Source organism: Fonsecaea monophora, assembly GCF_001642475.1.
Source record: "Fonsecaea monophora strain CBS 269.37 chromosome Unknown Scaff28, whole genome shotgun sequence".
Taxonomy (NCBI): domain Eukaryota; kingdom Fungi; phylum Ascomycota; class Eurotiomycetes; order Chaetothyriales; family Herpotrichiellaceae; genus Fonsecaea; species Fonsecaea monophora.
In genome coordinates this window covers 152,326-171,750 of record NW_019173959.1, presented here as the reverse complement: position 1 = coordinate 171,750, position 19,425 = coordinate 152,326, and the positions used below count along the sequence as shown (strand labels likewise).

At 53.0% G+C, this 19,425-nt stretch overlaps 4 protein-coding genes across 4 annotated transcripts; all 4 read right to left on the bottom strand.

Annotated features, from left to right (window-relative positions):
- Nucleotides 1-215: 215 nt before the first annotated feature.
- Nucleotides 216-2,091, bottom strand: AYO21_04806 (hypothetical protein; the record flags this gene model as incomplete). Its single annotated transcript, XM_022654777.1, has 4 exons — nucleotides 216-1,099; nucleotides 1,224-1,532; nucleotides 1,589-1,767; nucleotides 1,826-2,091. 4 exons carry the CDS (start codon nucleotides 2,089-2,091, stop codon nucleotides 216-218), a joined length of 1,638 nt encoding a protein of 545 aa, XP_022512916.1.
- Nucleotides 2,092-6,010: 3,919 nt separating this feature from the next.
- AYO21_04805 (hypothetical protein) lies at nucleotides 6,011-7,632 on the bottom strand (the record flags this gene model as incomplete). Its single annotated transcript, XM_022654776.1, has 4 exons — nucleotides 6,011-7,078; nucleotides 7,136-7,419; nucleotides 7,480-7,524; nucleotides 7,581-7,632. The coding sequence occupies 4 exons, from the start codon at nucleotides 7,630-7,632 to the stop codon at nucleotides 6,011-6,013; spliced, it is 1,449 nt and encodes a 482-aa protein (XP_022512915.1).
- Nucleotides 7,633-8,472: 840 nt separating this feature from the next.
- On the bottom strand, nucleotides 8,473-10,952 carry AYO21_04804 (hypothetical protein; the record flags this gene model as incomplete). Its single annotated transcript, XM_022654775.1, has 2 exons — nucleotides 8,473-9,851; nucleotides 10,472-10,952. 2 exons carry the CDS (start codon nucleotides 10,950-10,952, stop codon nucleotides 8,473-8,475), a joined length of 1,860 nt encoding a protein of 619 aa, XP_022512914.1.
- A 6,360-nt stretch (nucleotides 10,953-17,312) lies between these two features.
- AYO21_04803 (hypothetical protein) lies at nucleotides 17,313-18,418 on the bottom strand (the record flags this gene model as incomplete). Its single annotated transcript, XM_022654774.1, has 2 exons — nucleotides 17,313-18,221; nucleotides 18,275-18,418. The coding sequence occupies 2 exons, from the start codon at nucleotides 18,416-18,418 to the stop codon at nucleotides 17,313-17,315; spliced, it is 1,053 nt and encodes a 350-aa protein (XP_022512913.1).
- Nucleotides 18,419-19,425: the final 1,007 nt, after the last annotated feature.

The following is a 19,425-nucleotide window of genomic DNA, read 5'->3' as shown; positions in this document are numbered from 1 at the left end:
TCGATATGAACACTTCTTTCTACCTGTGGGAATGGGAATGGTAATGGTAGCCACTTGAAGTCATCCAAGGGAGCTTGAACTAACTAGCTAGGTAGCTTGTAAGGCAGGTTAATGCTTATGTAGCTCGACCACGCTCCACGCTCCACACTCTCCCAAACTCGTATTATATGAATTCCTTCCCCTCGTATACCGTTCTTTGGTACCTACCTACCTACCTACCTGGCATCCACCAGCCTGCTCAGGTCCGTGTGGTAGGCACTCAGCATCATGTCCCTTGCCTTGTCGAGGCTGAGCCCGTCGATTCGGGACTGGATTTCTCTCTGGCTGCGTCTGACCCGGTCGGCTATCTCGGTCCACTCCAAATGAACCGTAGCCGCTTCTGATACTGCTTCTCCTGCTGCCGTTCCACGGATATTTGCTTGACTGGCAGTGACGTGCCTGCCGACGGGGGTAACCAGCAGTTTCCCGGCCCTCTTGCGCACGACGCCGTCGACGATGACGGTGTCGATATCTGCGGCCTCGCTGAACCGCACGATCGCGACGACGGGGTCGTATTCGGCCGCGCTCAACATGCCCACGCTCGCGGAGGCGTTGAAGACGAGCAGATCGGCCTTTTTGCCCGGCGCGATGCTGCCAACGTCCGCGTCGAGGCCGAGACAGCGCGCCCCGCGGATCGTCGCCAGGTTGAACACGTCCTCGGACGTGCCCGTGACGTCGCCGGACGGGAACTGCCCCTTGGCGAGGAGGCGGGCGTTCTTCTCCACCCGCGCCAGCTGCAGCAGCATGCGCGCTTGCTGGGGCATGGACGACGGCTCGCTCGAGTGGCAGTCGACCCCGAGCGAGACGTTGGCTGTGTTGCCATACTGGTTTCGCAGCGCCGGGTCCAGGGCGACGGGGTAGGACATGCCCATCTGGGCCTCGGTGCCCGGTGTGCTGGAGATTGGGGTGCCGGTTGATGCGAGGATGGATAGGTCCTCCTGCGGGAGACCGTTGCAGTGCGAGAGGAGAAGGAAAGGCATCTCCCGTGCGGTTTCTGGTGGTGGGTAGGGGGCGCCGAGGAGTTTGTAGGATTGAAATTTGGGTACGGGTGATTGAAGACCTGCAGGGTCAGGATAGGTCAGCTTTCTACAACAGCGCGAGGAGCTTCGAAGAAAACCCTCATCCAGAGATCTCTCTGGGCTTTGATGCCCGCTCAATCCGAAACACGGGCAAGCAAGACTCACCCATAAAGGCGTTACAACCAGCATGGCTGGTCAGGACTCTTAGTCCGCTTTGCCTCAATTTCGCGAGCATGCCCAGAACCATCTCTTGCGGCAGGAACCAGAAGTCGAACCCCATGCCAATCTCGACCACTGCACCAGGCTGATTGTGTGTCTGAGCCAGTTCCGCAATCTGCTTGAGTGCCCACTCCGGAAGGAGGTCTTGGTCTGGGGTGCACTGCGACTGGTCCCATTTGGATATGCGCATGGGAATGCTGTACGCGAAGATACCCCGGATGCCGGAGTCGATGGTTGCGTTGAGAGCCGAAGCGGCTATTTTAGACGGTTGAGCCTCTGTAAACGATAACCAGCGTGGCTATGGGACTCACCGTGGGCAGGGCTGTAGGCACAATGGGCGTGGTCCAGGACAGTCGTAGTCCCGGCGTGGATGGCCTCGAGACAGCCCGACAATTGGCCCCAGTACATGTCGTCGGGAGAATATGCATAGGACATCATATTGCCTAGTGTTGCAGTGGTCAACAGAACCTGCCGCACAGAACCATTGCCACTGATTTGAACTAAGTTTGTGGAAATGGACCCTACCGGTGTACATGTATGAGACCAACCCTTGCTCCGCGTGTCTTCCCTTCAGTTGGGTCTGCCAGAGATGGTGGTGGGTGTCGACGAAGCCGGGAGAGATGATTTTACCCTTGCAGTCAATCACTTCTGTGTCGCTGCTAGGAGGGGAAATATTCTTTCCAATGTCGGTGATGACACCGTTGCGGACCAGGAGGTCAGTAACCCACAGGGGAACCACATGGTCCTTGTCACCATGTGTTAGGATGGTGCCGCCTCGCAGAAGGATTGAAGACGGAGGATGCGTCGCGGCCATTTTGGACCTCGTCGTTCTGGTCTTGGTATGATGGACAATGCGGGTTGAGAGGTGAAATTGCTGGTGAATTTGTCGCCAGGAAATCTCAGGACATCATCTTCAACAAGTCAAATGGATCACATTCATCTTTATCAGCACCACTCTGACTCTCGATGAGTCTCGCTCTTTGATATTAGCAGGAATCAACGCGTCACCAGATCGAGATCTCCTACGTGCCCACGTAACTACACATCTGACATCTGCGAAGATGGAAGCAGGAGAAAAGTCTCCGCGTCGCCGGATGAAATGAATTCTCCATCCCGAGATCAACCACCAACATGTGCCCCGTCACGATGCGGATGAACTACATCTCCTGGCCTTGGAGATCTTTCTTCTAGAGGTGTACACTTCCCCAAGTGGCCCCGAGACACGAACCCCGACCACCAGCATAAAATGAGATGCAGCGCCACATCGACGTCGGGTATACATCCTCTCTCCTTCCAACTCGGGAAGCCATTCGATCCAGCTAGAGATGCAAGAGATGACTGAAAAAGACATGAAGCAGAGGAGAAATGCGCCGTGAAGGATGGACGTGGAGATGTCTGAGAGAATCGTGTCTCGATGAGGGCCTGACTTGTTCGAAAGATGCTCTTGCAACTGCGATGTGATCTCGATATGGGAATGAATATGCTACGCTCTCGGGCTGGTGGAAAAGGGGGGTGTGTAGCGAGGAGAGGCAGGTTATGGATGGTGTGCAGAGAGGGTACTAAGTACCTCGTTATACTGGTCGAGTGCTACATACCTACCACGCGTGCATGCCTAACTACATTCTCTCTCCCATGCCCATCTATCTCCATTCAAGCCCAAAAGTACCTTGCCGCCCAGGTAGTAAGGCTCTCCATCCCAACGGGAGGATTAGACGTAGTGCTCACATACTGTACCTTACTGTACACATACCCCTTTTTTCTTGCATCTGGTATATACGAGTACATTTAGACGTCTGTACCGAATACCTTTTACCTTGTACGTATGTATGTATGCACCCAGGAATGTATCCCGGTCTCTCTTCCCCTTACCTACCTACTACCCAATTGATCCTTTGGGGACTTTTACTTGGTCACTTTCAAGCTACAAAATCCCTCTGCACATGGCTCCTTGTTCCTACAGTACATCAGAAGGAGGAGGAGAGAGTCTGTACTGTAGGTATATGCTCGCACGCACCCATCATGGCCTTGCCTGCCTGCAAATCCATCCCCCCGTGGCCATGCATCTATCTCCACCAGACCAGTGATCCTATTGACCTACTGTAGGTACTCGTAAGCCCACCAGCCCTACGAGTATGTAGGTACCCTCGAGCAGAGCACATGCGGAGTCCTCGTATGCATGCGCGTAATGTATTGTACACGCGCTTGTCTACGTGTAAGGCCGATACCTCGACCTCGGTAGGTATGTACCAGGTATTCAGCGCAGTGACAGCGTTACTCATACGGAGTACCTCGTACTCATTCATACCTAGCCATCAGCGGGATCATCCCCCTGATTATTTGACCTTACTCGGGACCGAGTACTCGTAGAACTTACTCTGTACCTCATACCCCGAAGACATTTAGTGTACGAAGAGTAACAAATGCCCCATCCCGCTGCTGCCAGCATCCGACTTCCGTAACGAGCCATAGTTTATCTCTCCTTGCAAGGGTAGGGCACAGGCATGGGCATGGGTATGGGTTCCTCTGAGCCACTGTGTTGGGTGTGTGGTCTCTGCCCTAGCGAGCACCTAGCGAGGGCAGGTTTCTTTACGTACAACAGCCACGGAGGACTCGGTATTCCCACTCTACCAAGTAGTTTTGAATGTCTAGCCCGTAGTTGGAAAGTGATCTCACACATCCACACCACCACCCTAGTTGCTTAGGTACCCGCGTCCCATCCTCTCCCCCCCCCTTGCTTGGTGGTCAAGGTGGTATCCATCCGTGCCATCCTCGGTTATGCACTCCCCGAGCCGCGTTTGTCTTTTCTCGTACTTGTACAGGAACCGAGTTAATTATTCGTACCTCGCTCGTGGTAAGTAACCAACAAAGTCCTTGTGAGATAATAATCATGAGTAAAGCGTACGTGCCGACACAGAGAGTGAGAGAGTGATGGCGACGTATCATGGATAGTGGGTCTCCCCTGCCCTTCTCTCTCTTTTTCTCCGTCCCTCTCGCCGTCTCTCTCTCTTTTCTCGCAGGCAGTGCAAATGCAAATATAAACACAACTCTTGACCTTGTCTTGTCCATACCTGTGCTTGTCCTACTCTGGCTGTATGGGTCATCTCGTCCTCGTACTCGGTTAACTTGGGAGTTAAAGCCCTGTCGATCCCCTCCATCCCTCATTGTATCCACAACCCACTCTCCCCCCAAAAGCCCATAAATATTTTTTTTGGTGTTGTTTACCCAAGTGCCCACTGCCCACACACCTTTTCCCAAGTGACATGATCCCTGCTCTGCTGGACGCCCACCAAACCCACCATCCACTACCTACGCACTACGCACTACCTTACCCACCAGCCATTTACTTACATACGAGCGACTACTACCTACCCGGTACTCCGTACTTTGGTTCTCTAGCCAACTCCGTCACTAACTTACCTACCTTGTCACCTTTGTCACCTTCGCGCATTTGTACACCATCCTCGCTAAAAGCCCCAGTGCCCCAAAAGGGGGGGAGGAGGGTGTGGAATAAGACCTAATACCGAGTCAGCCATGTCGACTTCGAGTCTTTTTCCACTAGAACAATCCCTCAAACCCTCAAACAGGACAAAGGATGGTAGGGGAAACACACGCAAAGGGCAATAAAAATGGATAGGATCTACTCCGTAGCCGGTGCTGGTGCTGGTGCTGACTACAACCTATCTCCGAGTTTTGAGTCGAGTAATTACCCTTGTAGTCCATGTCCATGTCCGAGTAAACCCTCGACGGCGTATCTCCTTCTCCTTCTCCTAGTCCCTTATACTCCCTAGGTAGGCACTTAGGACATAGTTTCCCAGTATACTCGGTACTTGTACTCGTCCCTTTGGGGTCACCAAAATCCATGTACCCATGCACCACCATGCACCATCCATACAAGTCATCTCGTTCAGAGGACCCAGAAACAAAGTGATACTCGGACTCGGTACGACGTACAGACCTACAAAACATGATGATTCTGGCAACTATCAATCAGCGCCACTCTCCCTCTGGGTTGACTAAGCACGCCGCCGCCGTTTCTGGTGTATCGAGTTTACTCGTACAACATAGCTACAGTAGTAGGTAATCAAGTCCAAAAGGAGACTCCGAGACGGGCAACTCAACAACTGCCATGTCTATCATGCTAGCATGCTGGCAGTAGGATTCTTGGGCGATAGGGGAGGAACCCCGCCGGGGGTCAGGCACAACTTATTGCCAGAATATTACATCCCTTACATCCCTTAATATGTCCCGCGAATGTGCTCGGTGGATGGCTCAAAAGATGCTGCACGGGGCAAAGGTATCGGCACTGAGGCGTATCGCCTCGCTTTCGGCCTCCGCCAAATCCAAATCAATCCTCAGTCGTGGTATTGTCAGCCTTACCGCTAATGCACCAAATCTCTAGGAATCCTGACCAGGTGTCGTGGCAACTAATGTCATTTCGTGACCCGTTTATTCGTCCATATCATTCTGCTCCCACGGTGCCGTATCAGGCCTTCCGTCAGGACACCAACCCAAGGACCCCATCTCGAGCACGTCGCCCACCTCAAGCGGCTTATCTCTGGCAAAAAGGAATCTGCCCCTTGCTATGCTGGCGTCTGTTGCGCGATATCACGCGGCGATTTTGTCCCCAGCAGGGCCGTTTGGTGGTCTGTGATTTGGGAAATCGTCCAGATTGACTGAGACATCACACCTCGGGATCCGTGGGTTTCATCCCTCTTCCGCTTACATGACTGATCCTATCCGCCCTTGCGTTGAGGGTAAGTCACTCCTTCCAAATCGTTTGCCATAATGTCTCTGCCGCCCGGCCCTAGGAAAGCAGCCTCGCTTTCGTCCCATGTGCCGTCCCCTTGATCAATGCCCCATGCTTTCTTCTTAGGCGCTGGCTTGACCTCGAGCCCGGCATTGATGACCTGCAGCCGAATCAGTTTCAAACGGGCCTCACGAACAAAAGAGTCCACCGTGTCTAGTGCCGCCTGCTGCGCCTGGGCGCGAGGATTCTGTTCGACAGTTTCCAGGACTCCATGCTCCATATCGATTCGGGCACCGAGTCGACCGTCTTGGATCAAAGAAACAATCTCGCTGAGAAAGTCCTGTCCTGTTGCGGCGCCGTTCGGCATCGATGCCCTCCCAAACATGCGTTCCATGCTTGCCAACGTGACCTTGCTGAAAGGCTGCAAATACTGGACGATACTTTTGGTTCGGATTCGAGTGTAGATGTCTGCGACAAGAGGCTGTAGATAGATGTCTAGGAGATAGTCCGCCCGATAGGACTCAAGAATCTCCAAACATTGACTGTATTTGCTGGCACAGAAGAAGCTGATGGCCCGACGGATGTGAGGCTCCAGTTCAAGGAAATTGCGGAAACTGCTGTTTTCCAAGACTTTGGTCTGCAGCTCCGACCGAGACATGGACGCCAACGCACAGAGACCACCATAGACGGCAACGTCGTTGCTCGTCAATACATCACTGTAACTATCTCCCAAGCTGGGGTCAGTGCTGAGGAAGCTGTTGGCAGCCTCGTGGTATTCGAAAGTCGACATTTGCTGGAGACCCGAGGCCGCTTGGATCTTGGGTTGATTTCTTGTCATGTCTTCAGGCTTGAGTTGAATATTCTTGACCTTCTGTACCTGAGACTGAACAGCTAGCCAATTGCGCTGTTCGATGGCAACCGCAATGATTCGGAACGCAGTGGATGTGATATGAGCCGTGGTGGTGCAGTAGTCCCGCATGCGGGAATAGGCTCTGACTGCATCGTACAGGTCTCCAATGGTATAGTAATGAGTACCCAGATCTTCATTTCCCATCTGCGCGCAAAATCAGTAGATGTCTCCCTCTGCACGGCATGGCTGCATCCAACTCACTCGTATGCTCTCCTTGATCAGATTGTTTTTGTACCCCTTCAGTTCACTTTCCAGACGTGCAGTTTCGGCAGTGTTCTTCTTTTCTTGCTGGGCAGCCCATGTTGGGTCGCGCAGGTGGTCAATATTCTTGCCTTTTGACACCCGCTCCAGCAGTGTAACTGCCTCCTGGTAGTTCCGCACATCGCTACCTTTCTTCGCCTCGAGCACGGCCATTCGGGCGGCCTCCTCTGCGAGGACCGTAGAACATGATGCAATCAGGTGGAGTCGTCTGAACACGGTTCGACCTGTGAGATTGGAAATTAGTGCCAAATCAAGATCCCTCCGTCCAGTCCAATGTGACAAACCTCTGTAGTTGGAGATGTACGCGGCAAGATCGAATTTGGGGGCTTCTGTGATGAAACCCGTTAGCTTGGCCTCTGGCACATAGAGAAGTGCGTAGGTGTACCGTGTACCACGACACCATAATTGTAAGGGTCTGGTTGAGCATCGTTGGCCATGTCGTGTGGGTGGGCGCCGCGCCTGCGGCGGGGATCAAAGCGTTGGCTCAGCTATCGCTAGGACTCTGCCTCTGGGAGGAGTTTTGCTGATGACCAGGAAGGAATCTACCGAGTAATGGGAGCAAGAGATCGGCATGCAAAGGGGCTTTCGTAGCCTTGCGTTCACTCCTTCAAAGAGTCCGAAGGTGAATGATGTTGGGCCAGGCGCAGTCTCGATGACGGAAAGCTTGGCGCGGTTCGGCTCTTAACTGGCTCGCTAGTAGTCAGGTAAAGTCCCTGCCTGACGTGACGTGGGCGACCCCAAAGACCCTACAGTACAGCCGTGAGGGGCACCAGTGAAGCCCCTCTAGCGATACCAAAACAAGCATGAAAGATTCAATTGTCAAAGGTCAAAGGAAACTTCCTTCATTGCAATACTGTAGCGCTCAGCGCTTCCTGGTTTGCCCTTTCAAGGGATCTATCGTACACTAGCTTTTCAGCGACCTCGAGGAGCTTTCAGTGACGGGTATCTTCTTGTTGGCATCCAAGACGGTCCTTTCCACATAACATCCAAAATCATTCCCATATCCACGAAATGGTTTCCCAAAACCCATGTGCTCATCACAAGCATTGCCAACTTTTTTCCACAGGGCTGCTTCAACCTGGTGAGAAATTTCATGTCCACATTTGCCATCGCTGCATACTCTTCGGGAGCAGCCATGATCTCAAAAGATATTAAAAGAATAAACAGAATAAGAATCTCTCCTAGGGAAGGAATTGTCGAGATCAGCTTGTCCATATCCATATCCATATCGCTCAAAGCACGTCATTAATACAAGGAAAAATGTCAACTCCAATGAATCAAGCCATGAGCGCGTTAAGGTCGAAACCTTGACTCTCATGCTCTGACGTCGGAATCCAGGGACCCTTCTCTTCGGGGGTGGCGTTGTGGAAGGCTTCAGCTCGCTTGAGAGTCTCGACATCGAGGTCGGTAACGTAGCTCTTGCCGTCAGGCAGGGTCATCCGGACCTCGAATTCGTTGTGGAGCATCATGTCATCCTTCCACAAGCGCCTCTGGCCGTCATAGACACAAAGCACACGCTTCTTCATGCGCATCTTCTCGGCAGCCATGCCCCAGGACGGTGGGTAATGTCTTCTCTTCTTGCGACCCTTGCCGACGAGAGCCACTCCACCTTTGGACCAAGTCATACCTTTCTTTGATGACTTGCCAGGTTTGGAGACGCCACCACCGATGATTGCACGGGACGAGGCAGGGGCTTTGTTGGATTTAATCATGCCTTTGCCGGATCGACTGTTGAACGACGGGTCATCATCCTCGTCATCGTCCTCATCATCTTCCTCGTCCTCCTCGTCTTCATCGTCAAAGCTGGTTGGGGCATCCTCAGTCTTGATCATATGACGGTCCAAGGTCTCTTGAACGTCCTTGTCGTTGTTGATTTGAGAGAGGTGTTGGACATTGACCGCCTCGGACGGCTCCTCTTGTTGCACAACGCGCAGCACACAGTCGTCAAGATGCTCGTAAAAGTCTTGAGCATTGTTAAAGGTGGCCGAACAAGTGGAACATTTGCCGGTGGCATCTTGACAGTAGCTGGAGAGCTTTCGGTTGCTTGCAGATGGACTGCGCTTCCGGCTGTTGGGTGGTGTCTGCTCGACTCCGTGGACAGAAGTCAGGTGGCGCTTAAATACGTCGGCTCGGTTGAAGCTTTTTTCGGCCGGAGAGCCTGATCCGGGGCAGAACCCGCAGACCATGGTACCTTTATAATGGGTCAAGGTGTGTCGATTCTTGTCGTACTTGCGAGCAAACCCTTTCTGATTGTACTCACAAGTCAGGATCGGACACTTCTCTGGCCGTTCGGCTTGATGAGTCAACATATGAGCCTTCAGGTCCTTGAAGACTTTGCCGCAGTCGCGATGAGGGCATCGGCTCTTGTCCCGGCCATCGTCGTCGATTTCTGAGGTCGGACTTGGATGGGAACCCCCGGAGACATAGGAAGCCAGCGAAGGTCGTCGACTCATGTACTGCTGCTGTTGATAGTAGTTGGCATTGGTGAGGGGTTCGGAAAATTGCGTGGGGGGATACACGCTATATGGCTGAGGTGATGGTGCTGGTGAGCCGGAAGGTGATGTCGTGGTGAAGGAGTGTAAGCTGGGTGCGAAAGCGCCGTGGTCAGCGAAGACCGTATCGCCATACGGCCTGGACGCGTGGATCAAAGAGGGATCTGTGGAAAAAGCATCAGTCTGATTTGCCCTTGGTATCGAAGCAGGAACGATGAAAGCGGCTAGGGCCCGGAACCACCAGGGAGGACACATGACAACGGAGCAAGGAAACGAGTGGAAGGGCAAGGAAAGACAGGCGGAAGAGACGAACAGGATGTTTCCAGCGGCGGCATGAAGTTGCCGCTGCTTTGGGCAAAAAAATGAGACTGAAAACGGCTCGTGTGATGTTGATGTTGATGCGGTGCAACATGCGCGTCATGAGAGAGCATATGAGGGTGGAAGATGGGAGCCGTCTGCGAGCGCAAGGTTGGGGAGAAGCTCCTCGCGTTGACGGGAGAAACAACGGAAAAGTGCTTGGAACATGCTGAAGCAGGTGTGGTGGGTGACTTGAAGGTCGGTGTTGCCAAAGTTTGCTCGGATGAAGGGGACTGGGTACCAGTGGAAACCCCCGAGAGGGAAGCGACTGAAGGCACGGTGGACACGCCTTGATCAAAGAAAGTATGGATGGACAGTGACTCGGGCGAAGCACTAATAGATGATGGATGTGGCTGCAAGGATTGGGCATTGAAAATGGCACCAGTCGATGGTCGCGAACGAGAAGAGGAAAGATCTGCACACTCACCCACAAAACTGTCGGGGAGCTTCTCATGGCTCCCCAACGACAGCTCGGCTTCCATGGAAGTTCCTAGGATGTCATGTGAAAAGGCTTCGTGATTGACGATAGCTGGCATGACACCCAGACCGAATGGAGGAGCTGTGCGGTCGAAACCGTCCTGACTTGAGACGGTATGGGAGGGACCCGAGTATGGAGAACCGACTGTGGAGGACGATGCGCTGGGGATTGAAGGTGCCGAGCCCGACGAAATTAGAGCCGGCGGAAGGTCTTGGAATGGCGGCATTTCTTGCTTGAGTGATTGCATGGGAGCCGTCGCAAACATGGATGGGTTGTCAAAGAACGAGTATGGGAGAGGATGGAAGTTGATCATGGGGTCGGTCGAGTCGAAGGTATCCATGGTCAGACTGGGGAAAGGCGCTTGAATGCTTTGCTCGAAGTCGAATGCTGGGTCGAATTGTTGACGCCGAGAATGCTCGAGAGCGAGCATTGTATGGGCCGAGGGGGGGACTCTTGAAGTTCAATGCGACTGCATGAGCTGGGGAAAGATGAGAGTATATGGCCTTGAATGACAACAGTAAGGCTTGTAGGCTGAGATAGGGCTCTGTGAGGACTGCGCGCGGAGGGGGCCGAGGGAGGCGCGTGAATGCGAGGGTTCTAGGTCTCTTGAGGCTCCGGAAGCGATATCGATAGAGCGCCGACGAATACGAGGTTCCAAGGTCTAGATGCTCTTGGGACCGGACGGAGGGTTTCTTCTCTTTTCTGACAAACAAAGAGCGAGCTGGTGAGGCTTGCTGAGAAAGTGCCGATCAATACTGAAAGGAGTAAAGATGGGGTTGGCTGCGGGAAGGGGAGGAGGGACGGATGCCGCGCGGGTGCGTTCGAGGTTTGTGCTGGACGTTGAGTGCTGCCTCAGGCAGGTCAAAACTGGACAACAGACGACAAGGTCCAATGTCCCAGGGGAGCGAAGGGAATAAGAGGTGTTTGAAGAGGATTTCTTGTAAGAGTTGATCTCAGGCTGGCAGATGGGGGGCGAAATCGTGAGATATAGTCGTTTGGAATATCTGTACCAGCATGATAAACTAGCTAAGGGAACAAGAAGGGTCTTACCGAAAGCAGGGGCCCTGTCGCTTTGAGATGAGCCAAAGTCTCTCTCAGATCAGAGATGGACCCAGTGAACTATACATTTGAACGGTTAGCCCTATGGCTTGGACATGGACCAGGGCTTGAGCAAGGGTGGACCAGGGCCCTCACCGTGAGTCCGTGACCCCTCGGAGGCTAAAGGTGCAGGGGTGTCGCGGTGTGGCTGTAACAACGCAATACACCACGGAAAGAGTGTCACTGTGACAGGCTAATGCAGCACCAAGTAAGCTAGCTTTCGGAGAGGCCTACTCGTAAGCAGGAAGAAGGAGGAGCAGGAAGCAGACGAAGCAGAAAGGTCCAATATCCTGGTCTTTTTTGGGAACGTTAAGGGATATGCTGGCCAAGAGAGTAGAAACAATCATTGTAGTGATTCAATCAATTCAATTCCATTTTGGCGTAGAGTGAAAGGAAATGATTGTGCGGCCTTTAGTTTCTACCTAGGTAGTAATTAAAGCAAGATACAAACCACAGGCGGGTAGCAGCCATCAATCAGAGCCGGAACTTTGTATTTTTCCGGTTCCCTGCTCTTTTCCCTGAGCTCCTTCATCACTTCGTACCACCACCACACCCACCACCCTTGAAAGAATTCTGAACAAAAGTACCCATTATTACCATTGGCTGGTTCTCACTTTTGAGGGGTTTAATCGTAGAGTAGCAATGGATTTCTCAGATTAACCAGGAGGATGACTCTGTTAGTCACTTGGTAGCAATCGTTAGCACCAAAAAGTAGAGTTTCCCACACGGGCAGGGACCAATTCCCCTCTCGTGTGCTTTGTTTGTTGTAGCAGGGAGTGAGTTCCCGTTGATCCCGTCAAATTGTCAGTTGCTTGTGACGGCACATCCCAGGACTGCGGATTGTCAGCCAAAGAGAAGCCCCATTGGAGCCCGAGGAAGCCTAGGCGTGGTCCCGAGGTGCTGCCAATAGGTGTCAATGGGGATGCCAAAGGGTAGGGATTAGGCTGGAGATGCTGAATTGGGAAGGAGTGGATTCTTGACGAAAACCCCGATGGCTCGTGTCTGGGGCATGGACCTGATTGAGTGGAGGGAGCTTGGCTCTGCCACATTGAGCGAAGAAGTCACCAAAAGAGAAGCAGGACAAAGGGAAAGTGTAGACGTAGAGTGGAGAAGGGACCTTTGGCCCAAGGGACATGGGCAGTTTAGGGGGTCTTGGGCCCCGGCCTCCAGTGGCTTTCAGTGGCTCCCTTCCCTAGAACGCTTTCTCTTCAAGGTGATGGCGGGCCTTGGGTGGTTGTCATTAGGCGAGGCCGATGCGATTGGCGCCATCGTGCAGGATGCGGTCTGCTGGGCCCCTGTAAAAACGTGGTTTGCAAGTGTCCTCATCAGTCTGAACGCCCTGATTGGCCTCCAGGGCTCGGAGTGTCCAGTCCAAGCTCTTTGGTCATGGCGCAGGGCCCATTTAGTGGCTGTGATGTCTTGTGTGATTGGCCGTGTCATGCCTGAGCCACATCTGCTGCTATTTATTCACCGCCCAAAAGCCTCCGTTGCGGTCTCGGGGGCTGTGAAACTGTGGCGGGTTGATGCACAACATCTACATCATCCATTTGGTCACCGACTTCTGGTGAGGCGCTGCTGTAACTCTCCTGGATCCAATTTATCCATGCTTTGACGAAATGGTGAGGTCATTGGTCGATAGGGTCACCTCCTGCTTTGCTGCAGAGGACACACCGTGGTGAGGCCCCCCTTTGTTCGTTCCATGGTGCTTCTGAATAACCGAGGGGTTGTGTTCCTGGACTCTATTGGGGACACGAGGCAGACACCGTCGTCTTCCGTTATGGCACGTGTAATAGAACATACCCCTCTTCCACGGCTTTTTTTCATATGAGAAAAAAAAGGGAGAAAACACGCGATTGACTGCTCCATCATGGTCAAGCAGGGGCCAGACCCGTACATACGAGAACCTGGTTTTCTGTTTCAATAATTCCACCATTTTCGTCAAGAATGGAGAAACAAATTCACAAACATGATCTAATTGTCGCTAAACTATTGCTCTTGGGGGAGCTCGGGGGGGTGTGGGCTGCTCGTAGGCGGGAAACCTGTGGGCTTGGGCATGGGCTCGGGCCTGGGCGAACTACCCATGAATTGGTGTTTGGAGGTTTGGAGCCGCCATGGAACCAAAACAAGCCCCCCGTAGTCCGTCTTCTCTGCTTTTCCTCCCCCTGGACCCCGAACCAGACACCCAGAATTGCTCTCGTAAACAACATCGGCGACCTTGTCAAAAGGACCATCATCCTACCATCCTGTCCCTGTCATTCCTTGCCTTGCCCTTTCCAGGCTTCGCTTCGCAGTCTTCTGCTCATCAAGTACCGAGCTGTCCTGGCCCTTCTTCCTGCTCGTTCTCCCTGCATTACCGCCCATCAACCAGTGACTTGGATCAATGACTCGAGCACATGTGGTAATCTGCCAATACCCACTGGATCCTGCACGCCCTGCAGCTGTGGATGACCGTGCCATTCGCCTCCTTTTGCCTTTGCCTTTGTCTTTTGCCTGCTGACTGTTTGGCCATGCATGCTTATCGTCAACGTGTCGCTGGCCCCCAAGTCACTCCCTGGTGAGGTTTGAGGCCTCTACTCATACGATGAAACTCCCCTGGTAGGGCTGAAGACTCCATCGGCCCCCAACTTTGCGTGCCTTGAATGAAGAAGGGATTATGATTCTCCGACAAGTCCAGAGATCTCCTTTGTATCCGTTACAGGTATTTTCATACCTGTACCGAAGGACCTCGTATAGGTTGATACGAGTACCTTCCACTCATCTCATCATCTTGGGGGTCAAGCACAGGAGTTTTCTCTACACATGCCACACACCCAAAAGAATTGGTTATGGGCGCACCGAATTTCCTTTCCCAGCAGCACAGACAAAATAATTAAACCTTTACCGTTTCACGCTCGTGCTTTTCCCTCCCACACCCTCTTGGTCCTCCCCATGCCGTTCTGTAACTTCCCCGGAAGCATTCAGCCTGCATTTCTAGCGCTGTCCAATCCGCTCACGAGGTTCGACTAACTTTGCGTGATCTGTCTGGTTGTTCTAGCCATGCAGCTTCCCCTTCTCCGCCAGCCCAAAACCCATCTACAAGTACAATCGGTTGACACTGGCTAAGAACTCGCGGTCTGTCATGGCCCTTTCCCACCAACCATGCTGCATGCCCCACTCTTTTTCGACAATCTCTGCCTCCTCATTGCTTCGTGGTCATGTATATCTCAATTTCAGACCGCTCCCTTCCCCCGGACAGCCCAGGAAGTTTACTAAGTCCCTCTTGTCGCCTTTTCAGAGATGCGTCATGCACGCGAGGAAAAGGAAAGTATTGGTTTTCGTGTTGCTTTCCCCCTCGCAGCTTTGGCATGAGGTGGTGCAATAATCCGCCCCAATCCGAAAATCTTCAAACCCCCTCCATGCTATTATTACTACTCTGGCCTTGATTTGATTGTGATACCCTAGCAAACAACAAAGCAGACAAGGTTCTGGAGAAAATCTGGGACCTTCCTGCTTATCATATCAAACAAGCCTAACTGCCTTGTTGATTCAAACCTTCTGCCCCGCCAAGAATTGCCAGACTGGGAAACCTGCAAGTTTCCCATCTCTCAATCGGTGCTTCTGGACACCATCATCCTCGAGGTCACCACATCACTTAACCCTTTTCGTCCTTGTCGCTGTTTGATTTCCCTTGCGTCAATGCTTGACTTGATTGGCTAATACACTGTACAAGTAGTGTCCTTTGCTGCCATCGAATACACTATCGCCAACATACACAGTCACTGACGGTCTAGATCCCCTGCACAAGAGTCCTGTTGGGCAAAGCCTGCTATCCCCCATTCAGTCGTCGGAAGGACGTGGGAAAAGAAAAAGGAACAAACCACAGGCGTACACGGAAGCGCAATGTTTTTGCCTCACTGCTGGCTGCTTTTCTTTGCTTTGATAGCCGAACTGAAGTCAATCGAGGCTGGCTGGCTGGTCTTCCTGCAGATCCTCCCACACACTCTCCATTTACAGCAACATGCAGCAGCGCGCAGCCAAACAGGGTAGAGACAATCAGCCTCATGATCCCAAAGGCGGACCCGAGCCGAGCTTCAACGAACACATGGGCGCACACGAATTTGAAGACGAGGAAGAAGGGGAAGAGCGAGATTGGCGCCGAGGGTGATGGTCTGGCTCGCCTCCCGCATGGCAAAACCTCGTATTCAGCAGCCCAAGGGAAATGAGCCAGACCACCACCAAGCCAGACCCTTTGGCAAGAGGAGCAATCATGAACCCCGCTCAATTCCAAAGCCCATTTTGGCCCTGCTAAAATCTGCAGCCCTGCGAACAGACCCCGAGTCCCAACTCCTCTGCCTTTTCTTCTTGCTCGTGTCGTCGTTCTGGTCCCTCCGCCTCCTCCCACTCATCACCGTCACTATCCAGTCGGTCGGCGTGCTGCTCCACGCCCGATCATTACATACCCTTGTCTCGCCTGTTTGACAGAACAACACGGGCAGCTCGCTACTTCTCGACCGCACAATCCAGGGCTTGGATATCCGCCCAAGTACGAGGTACCCTCAAGCGTGTTTTGTGGCTTGCGCAACAAGCGAGACTTTCGGGGTCTGGACTGCCTATGACACCTTCACCTCAACTCCTTTGCTTTGTCGATGCGGTCAGAAAAGTTTTCAAAGTTTTTTACCGCACGAGTCCATCCACTCGTGCTTGTCTGGTCAGTGCTCCGCGCCATGCGGGTTTCTCAACAGAACGTTGTCGTTGCGGTGGAGTGATAAGATGACTTTGCACCTGTAGATCCCTCGTGCACTGGCGTGCACTGGCGTGCACCTCTTTGGACACAGCTCAATGTTCACTTCGGTGCCGGTCTCTGGCCTTTCCGTACGAACCAGCTTGGCATCGATAGCAGTCCAGCGTTGATAAAAGCTGTTGATGATTTTGGTAGTCATCGGTTGTACTGGTTGCGCAGCTCTCGGCTGCAAACTTTGCACTTTTTCAATGGCACGAGGCTGGACAGACTTGTTTCCAGAGTCCTCATAAGCTGCTTCGTAAAAAGGGCGCTGGGCTTAGCACCCGTTCTTTAAACTCTCGGCCATCAATCAGTATTGAGATGGCATGATTGTCCCAAAATGGCCCCCCAACCTCACCTGTATGTGAACACTACGACTTGAAGTGTCAGAGCGAACCCAATCTGGGATGGATGGAGAGGGAGCCTCCTCCCGGCAAAGGCAAAGGGGTGTGGCGTATGTTTTCCTTCATCTCCAACGCATCCTCTTCTAGCTCGGAGCGCGAGACCCTTGCTTTCGCCCGAAGCCACTTGTTTCCAACCCTTCTCCGTGACCTGATCACTTCGAGTGCTGGAGTCCGTTGTAGACAAGCCCACCACCAGGTTCGGTTTGATGGATGCTGAGGTGAGAATTATCGTTCAGCTGATCCCATTCATCCAGCTACCCATCCTTCTGTCGAGGTTGTGCGCTCAGGTGTGAAAAAAGAGGAGCTCAGTCTCGGGGGTTTGGTGTACCGCCGCGCTGAGGAGGCGGTGTTCCTCTCACGCTTCTCACAGTTGGCGTACCTGCAACTTGCGCTTTGACGGGGTTACGGTGGTCTGGAGATAGAGGACTGCGCGCTCTCGGGTTCATGAGTGCTTTTCTCAAGCAAGATTGCTCGTTTGAGTGTGAAGGCAATTTGACCCTGTGCGGCATGTACCTTTGAGTCGCTCTGACTATGCTTTTGATAATCGTTCATTTTGTTTCCACGATGTCAATGAAAAGCCGATCGCAGTCAGCATGTCGTCCAGGAGGGAATGGGTTTCTCGAAGCACATCCCACTCCGTTTCGTCCTTGACCATCAGGGTTCCGGCCAGTATTGTGCCATTGATGGCCACGGAGCTCTCTGGGCCAGCGCCGGGGATGTCGACAGCCTCTTGTCTCCTAGGGCAGATTGCCATCCGTTCCGTCGTCATGGCAATGTTGTAAGAAATCAGTGTCTTGCCGTTCCTTTCAATTGCTAAGCTTTGGTCTAGAGGTTGGCCGGGGAACTCGGCGGCAGACAGCGCTGCTTGCACGAGCAGTACATATCGGCGGTGTAAGTCGGCTGCAGACGCGTCGGGTTCGAGGGGCGTGGAAAAATGCAAGACGGGCAACGATGGATCTTGAAATAGTGGTAGGTCTGGATGAGCCGGCACAGTCATGCGGTCGATGAGAAGCCTCCACTCTCGACTGTTCGGACCTGCCATATCCTCGACAGGTAGGAACTGCAAGTGTCGATGCATCTGGCTAGCACCGCTGTGTTCGCCAGAGTTAAAGAAAGCAAAGAGACGGGAAGGGTCTCCACCATGCCGCTGGTCGTGCCAGGCACGTAGACAAGCATGTGTCAGGCCGATATCGTCTGCCTCTAGAAGGTCTGTTTGCGGTTTGTTGGCCTTGGTGGCGAGAATGAAGTGGTTGTGAATGACTGGGTATTTGTTCAACACCAAGTTGTGCGATGCATTGTGAGCCGGGATTTGAGCAATTAGGAGCTCTGCAGGCGGGTCCTCGAAAGGATCAAAGTGAGGTCCCAGTGGCTTCTTTTTGGGGACAAAGGCGTCTCCTTGGGGCTTCTTCTTCAACGCAGGGCAGTATCGCAGTTGGAACTTGACAGACATGAGCACCCAAACCTCCCCTGCCGATATGGCGCCGCACTCACCGAAGCCCCTCCCCTAGCTTGGAGGTATGCGAGACTGGTCTCGGAGAATAGAATGTCCTTGGCCTTGAAGGCTGCCAGGAACTTCTGGGACACCTTCTGGTGTAGTGGTTCGGTGAGACCCAGCATTCTCGCTGTCTCGGTCATGGTTCGTCCCTTTGATGTCAAATCTGGTCGGAAATAGAGCCAATGGTATCAAACTCTCCGTGCTCTGTGCCCACTTGGATGCTCCCTCGCTGGCTGAGAGCGCGAGAATTTTAAGTCAATTATCTTTGGGGAAGAGAATGATCTGATTATCCTCCAAGATCCCTTCCAAACAGAGTTGTTGTGAGGATATCAGGCCATGGTGATCCTGCCAGGTAAATCTTGGGCGGCTGCAGTCTTGGCGGCCCCCAGTGCCAAGGCGGTCGGCGTCGTGGCCTACAGGTCCCTCGCACGGAGACTCAAGGGCGACCAGCGATCAGGGGTGAGATAGCTGCGGAATTCCCACGTCTTGGCGGCTTAAGAGGAGGTTCAGCGACGCCGAGCTCACCTCGTGCCTCACCCGGGCCGGCGCCGCTTTTAAACACTACTCATCCCAACTCACCTGCCGTCACCTTCCACTTACCTTTCACTTATACATGACCCTCGCTCTGTTCCCTCGACGGCCATTTCTATTCTCGCGCTAGATATGGATCCGTAGTCTGTGGCTATCTAGAGTCACCAATCTTAGAGTCTGGCACGCGGGTCGGTAGGTCCCCTCCCACCGACCTGTCGTCGACCTGGAAATGCAGCCTATAAAAGGGACCTTCCCTCTTAATGCTCTTAGTCCGGGAAGGCCTCCACGGACGTTCATCACTCGCACCCTCCCTAATACTCCTCGTTCTCGGATCTGTTCCTTCCTTAAGCTCGCGCGTGACGAACCTCTTCCCATTAACCACCTTTCCTCACTACGGTAGCTCGCGTACGAAAGCTAGCAACGGCGGACGAGCTCCGAGCGCGAGCTATAGCCCGAGGCTACAAGAGAGGAACATACAAGGAGTAGGACAAAGTCCGTAAGAAAGGGATTCACAATAGCACTACGATCAAGAATCAGGAACTCTACGTCGTTACGTTCTGTATGACCCCCCCTCCCTTTCGCCCTATACCTCGTCTTCTTCTCTCGTGTGAGTGTG